We start from the raw sequence: 6,235 nt of genomic DNA, 5'->3' as shown, positions 1-6,235 counted from the left end.
GGGCGCAGCGGAAATGATGCCAGGGAAGAAATGGAGCAATGCTATTGTCCTTGGCAAAATGAAAGAACAGGCCAAGTTGTGAAGGAGAGGGGCCGCAGGGTACCTTCTTCTGAAAGGAGATTAGAGGGGAATGAGGTGCAATGCTAAGAAACTGCCAAATCTTCATACCAGTGGCGCACTGCATGGACTAAAAGTCCTCTCATTCACAGATCACTCATATTTTTAAGTAAGCACGCAAAACATCTTGACTACGATTATTTTTGTCTTGGATATTTGAAAGAGGTTAATTTGTAATGGCGGGTTATCTTTGAACACTTTTGAATTACAGCTTAATACAAATGTGACTGTATCTGTTAATGCTAACAACAAGGGACATACATATTTAAGGAATTTTCCAATAATTTGAGGACTGTTTATTTTTATTGTTACATGTGGGTTTTTTTCCTGCCACAGGGTGATATTTAATGACTGATTAATTCAGTCTTCATGATTTTGTGTGAAACTGCTTGGCTGCTGGCTGTAACTTTCGTTAAATGAAGAAAACTTTTTCATTATCTTAAATATTAACTTACAGAAAAATGGGTTTGGGTTTCAAACCGGGCTCTCAAGTGAAGAAAGTGTTATCTGTGGCTAATTAACTGAAGTAACCAATATGACCACCGTCTGCTGACTTCTACTTCTTTTGATCCTATAATCTATTAGAGAAGGGAAGGTGAAAAGCATTTTCTTTCCTTGGCAGCCATCTGTTTCAAAATTTAGCTAATATTAGTTACTAGACTGAAATTAAGAAGGCCTTTCTTTGTACCTGGAGGAGAAGCTTCAGCTGCTAAAGCAGTTTAGCACTTGAGAAACTGCCAGTATTGATGCTCAGGGCATCGCTTTCCCTGTTCAGTGCCCTGACTCTTCCTTTGCTGCCAAAGTTTTGAGGGTGCTCTTCTCCAAATCCCAGTGTAATGATGTTAAAAGGTTAAAGTTAATGTAAGGCCTTAACAGAAGCTGTCAAATGGATGTGCCAAATTAGTATGATTTGTTTTCCTTTTGCCTGGGAGAACTGTCTTAGTAAAAACTGGGATAGTCCAATTAAAAAATAATTACTAAAATGTAGCCAGGGACGTAGGTCCAGTCTAGTTTGCCTTTCTCTGAAGCAGAGTGAAGCTCTGCACCTCCATTGCTCCTCTGTTGCTCCTCTACCACATGTCGGACCATGGTCAAGGGAGAGGACAGTCACAGGACTGCACCGGGGGGACGTGCGTTTCCCTGGCTCTCAGATCTGGAGGACGGTGACACCCTGACTGTCCTGCCTGCCATGAGGCCTTGGCCAGCAGAAAGGTCCAGAAGCGAGGCGGTTGCAGGGGTGGGAAGGCCCTGAGGCGGCACGATGGATCTTTGGCCACCACAGGAAAGCTGATGGTGCCAGAAGGCTTCCAGCCCTGAAGGCAGGTGGCGCAGCTGGGTCATGTGGTGGGCCAACACAAACACTGCTCATGGCATGAGGGAGTTGGTGGGGAAATGACTCCTTCACCTCCCCGTGCTGATGGGGGAACTGTGACTCAGTGGGATAAGCGAGGAGTGCGGCACCGGCCCTGCCGTCCACTCCCTGCTGCGCTTCAACACCACAGCTGATGCTCTGACGAACCTTGCTGTGAGGGCCCTGCTCCCTCCTCCTCGCCTGCCCTCACAGCTGCACCTGGCAAAGCTCTGCACCCACAGGGATGCCCTGCATCCTGCTTTTGGCACCCAAACCTCCCCTTTTTAGACCAGAGAAGTCAAGCCATTTGGGGCGGGGGGAGGAAGAAGGGGGAAAAAAAAAAAAAAAAGAGAGACCCCGGGCAACAGTAAAGAGAAGAGGGACAATGAAGATCACCACAGCCCAAAGGCGCCCACAAACAGTACCTGGGCACAGCAGAGAAAATGAATGGCACTGGCAAAGCACAGAGCATGCACAAAGAAAACCTCTAGAGAATTGTGCAGAAAATGGGATATAATGAAAGAAGGAAACATCTTTCTAATTCTTACTAATGTCTTACTAATCTTACTAGTATCAGTGAAACTTAGCTGATACTTTTTTGTGTGTTCACTGAATGCCTGCAATCACAGTGCATGTGCAGACACAGCCTTCTCTCACATGAACAAACCTCTCTGCTTCTTGCTTATGCTTTTATACAAACGAGCTATGCTGATACAGTGAGAGGGGACAGAAACACAACTCTCTTTGGAAGCCCTCCGTTGTCACTCACGGAGATGAACTTCCTGGTACACTTAGAAGAAGTGGGGATGACTTCTCAGAATTTGACATTTAAGCAGCATCAAACACCTACATTGCTTCTGCTCACAGGGGACATCTTACATTGCCTTCCTGTACAAGGAATAATGAGAAAACTGTAGAGATTTTTCAAAGCAACACCTAGATTTGCCCCCTCTTAAAAGCAATCCATTTGCTATATAAAAATTTTGCTGTGTTTTACTGACTTTTTTTTCCCAATAATCATTTAGCTTCCTGTGTACATCTTAATTGCTTTCCTTGTTGTCACTGAGCAGCAAGTGCTAATAGTGGAAAGGAAGCGCTTTAGGGGCTTTTACATAAGCAGGGGTGATAGGTGCTTTTTTATGATGTGTACATTCAAACAACGGCTGTATGTTTTCAGCCTAAAATGACTCACAGGGGCTCTCTTCTACCTTTCTCATCTTAACCTAAAAAATAGTTGTCATATCTAAACTGAAGACTTAGATTGAACGAAGTAGTCAATGGGAATAAAATCAGTCAATTGGGGATATCTAACCTTAGCAGAATCCATAAAAATTGTTACATGAGTCCAAATTTTTAAGTTTCTCTCTTTTTGCATTGCCCAGGCATTTAAGAGAGCTTTCTACCTCTTCCCTCTCCTTCACTCCTACAGAGTCCTCCAAAATGCTTTCACCAACAGGCATCTGCTAAGGAGATTTAGAAAACCTGTTTTCATCTATGTTGCCAGGGCAGGGTGACAGGAACTTTAGGTTCTTGGAAAACTCGTGTCATTTGGGGATTCTCAAGCCTCTCATTCTTCCTGTATCAGAGTATTCTTCATAATAGGTCAATTTCCTTCAACTGAAAATTTTCAGCAGACATACCTTATGGGGATGTAATCTCAGCTTTGGAAGTGTGTGAATGTGTCATTTGCATATAGGACTTTTTAAAGCTTTACAACTTTTAACCCTGAGAAAAAAAAAATGTCTCTATTTTCTCCTGTTATCTTTATAATACATTTTATTTTTAGGAAACCACTTCTCCCATTTCTAATCCATAGATGCCTATGGATGAGAAGGCTGATGCCTTCACAACTTGGTGGCCTTTTTTTTTGTCCACTCCACATTTGTTACATGGGGCAACATGCATGAGCTTATCAGGGGCTTTCTAAGTGTTTTTAAAAAAAAAGGGGGGTGTGTGGATTTTTCTTGCTTTTTTGCCTAGTGGGAGCTGAGAAAAAATTTACTGTATGTTCTAAGTTTTGATTTGCTTCTGGTACTTTTGAGAAATGGTTGCTAGAGTTAGCTCCATTTTAATACAGTTTTCTCCCAAGAGTAAGTAATTTCACTCTCCTTCTTATGAGGATCCTCTACTCCAATTCTTTTACTATTATAAGTAAATTCTGCTTCCAATATCTCCAGTATCCTTTTTTTCCCCCATCTCTTCTTTTTCCCACCAAGGCAGAAGTTCATAGTTGGCACTAAACTAACTACTAAAAATAGTATTTCATGTTCTAACATCTTTTATGAGAAGGACAAAAAGAATCCAGTTCCATTTTCTGAAGCTCAGCAATGGGAGTTGGTATTTCCCCATAACTAGAAGCATCCTGAGCTTCTTACATTTCAAGTGAAATGCATGTGTTCCATGCCTGTGAGCAAGAAGCCTCAGTTACTCTCCAGTGTCTTAAAATAGTCCAAATTCAATGCATTACTATTTCACATCTCAGCTGACTCACATGCAAATTACAGCAATATATTGGGGGGTGGGGGTTGTATGGTTGGCCATTTTGGTTTTTATTTTGTTGTTCAGGATTTTTTTAAATTTTGGGGTTTTAAGAGTACTGTACTAGTAAACACCTAATAAATACAATTTGGGAGAGTTGCAGCAGTATTAAGAGCTTCCACCTCACTTTGATGTTGTGGCGAAGGATGAATAAGAGCTGGACAGCATAGAAGTTCAGCAACACTTTCCCCTTTTCCTTTGGTAACACAATACAGTTTTCTTGTTGGCACTTTCTCTTTGTTCAGTGAGTTGCCCCAAAGATAAAGGCAGTTATCTGTGGGAACACGAGCAGACAAATGCTTCTAGAATCGGAGCCCATATACTTTTCACTTGTGTCTTGGGTCATCTCATGACTTTATGGCTGTTTATACATATAGATTTAAATGCATCTGGGAAATGAGAAAGAAGGGTCAGAGCAGTAATGCAGGAGTCCTGTTTTCAAAGGTATGTCTTCTAAATTTCCAGAAAACTGCCTGCTCTGTAGTCGTATCAGATAATTACAAAACACTTAGATAACACTTCACTTTCTCAAGATGGCCTATTCCTTTAAAGCATGGCTCTGAGTGGTATGTGGTTTTGCGGCTTGTATTACAGGATAAAGTTTGATGTTTTCTAACTATATAGGCCATTGCTATTTTGCATGACTATCCTTTTAACTGTTTCTACTTTAGAGCAACATGGAGTTCCTTGCAAAATTGAGGTCTCATTCAACAAACTACTTTCATGTTCTGGTTTAATCAAATTAATACGTCAAATGCTGCCTAGATTTATAAGTAGTGGAACAACATGCTAATAAAAAAAAAACCCATAATTTTTTAAAAATAGAAAGTATGTGGGAGTGCTACAGTCTTGCTAAGGGGTACTGAAATTTGGAAACAAGTGGAAAATAAGAATAGAAATTATATTTATTCTCTGGGAGCAGTGCGATAGGAGAAAGTATTTTTTAATCTTAATTTATATTCTGAATAGTTCCAAGATGCTGAGCTAGCCTGACATTTCTGCCAATTGTTTGCTGTTCCTGTACAGGAATAGATAATACACACTTCTGTCAGCAGATGAAAACCATTCCTTGTGTTTAAGTATGCTCTGGTGCCTTGTACAGGGGCATGGATATAACCCTCTGAGTCACTTTAAATAGTTTACCACCCGTTATATAGTAAATCAGATCAGAATTTGAGTAGTTTTTACCTTAAAATCTGATTTTTAGCTTGCCAAACCCTAAAGCAAACTGCATTCATTATCAACCTAACCACATTGTGAAGAGATTCTTGATTTGAACTCCAGTGAGTTGTCTCTGAAACAGGTGAGCATTGGGGTTGGGGAAGCAACGTGTATCACATCCACACTTCCAGGCAGGTCACAGCTCTGCTATGCAGCAGGGCTTGCTGCCACTTGCCTGACCCCTGCTTATTCCACTTCTTGGGCCAGCTCTGCCAGGGCGCAGGCAAAGCCAGTGCATCTGCCTCGGTCTCCTGCCCAGGAGCTTGCTGCCACTTCAGCTCTTTGGCCTAATGCACCTGTACCAGTGGAGATCCCTGTGCTGCAGATGCTGAAACACTTCCTTACTTTGCTTGTTGACAGTAGCTCTTCAAAATAAGCGTTTGCAAAGGTAACTTTACTGATGACAGTTAGACATGTGACCTAAGTTCTGAAGCTGCAGAGACTCAAACCGTGCATAGGCGATGATTAAGGCAAGAAAGGAAGGCCCTGCCCCACTACTTCCAGTAAATGCTGTACTTCATGTCACTGGACTGTTCCTCTAGTTTTTCCTGGGTCACTGTTGGTAGTGGTTGAAAACTCCGCTGCCGCAGGTATTTGCTTTCATGTTGCTTTACCAGATCACTTTGTTACAGATCCCTGAGGTGCAGTCCAAGTCAGCTTTCATAAACGCAGTCTTTGCCTGGGCGGATACCCAGCCACAGATCTAACCGTGCTGTCTGTGTACGGAGGCTGACCCTGCCTCCCCAATGTCTCCGACCGGCTCTCGCTGGCTGCGGACCGGGGCCAATGCCAGCTGTCCCTGCGTCCCCCGCAGCTATGGCAAACAACCCAGTGTTCCCGACAGCCACCTGCATCCATCCCCCTTTTCTTTCCATCCGTTTGTCCACAACGCCCACTTCCTACAAAGTGCCTGAACTTGAAGGCGGCTTTTTTAAAGGGCGAAAAAAAAAAAATCACCTAAATGAATTAGCTGAAATCTCGGAAAAAAGTTTGTTGCGGCCGGCGGCG

General features: G+C 42.6%; 1 protein-coding gene across 1 annotated transcript in view; it reads right to left on the bottom strand.

Moving 5' to 3' along the window:
- The window catches only part of FAS (Fas cell surface death receptor), an 8,390-nt gene extending 7,184 nt beyond the window's left edge, over positions 1-1,206 (bottom strand). Inside the window, exon 1 of the mRNA XM_009699807.1 lies at positions 1,096-1,206. Coding sequence (XP_009698109.1) covers positions 1,096-1,206 — 111 coding nt within the window. The remainder of the gene's footprint in view (positions 1-1,095) is intronic.
- Positions 1,207-6,235: the final 5,029 nt, after the last annotated feature.

Source organism: Cariama cristata, unplaced genomic scaffold (genome assembly GCF_000690535.1).
Source record: "Cariama cristata isolate BGI_N322 unplaced genomic scaffold, ASM69053v1 scaffold42424, whole genome shotgun sequence".
Lineage (NCBI taxonomy): Eukaryota > Metazoa > Chordata > Aves > Cariamiformes > Cariamidae > Cariama > Cariama cristata.
The sequence above is the reverse complement of the archived record's forward strand: the minus strand, read 5'-3'. Positions and strand labels throughout refer to the sequence as shown.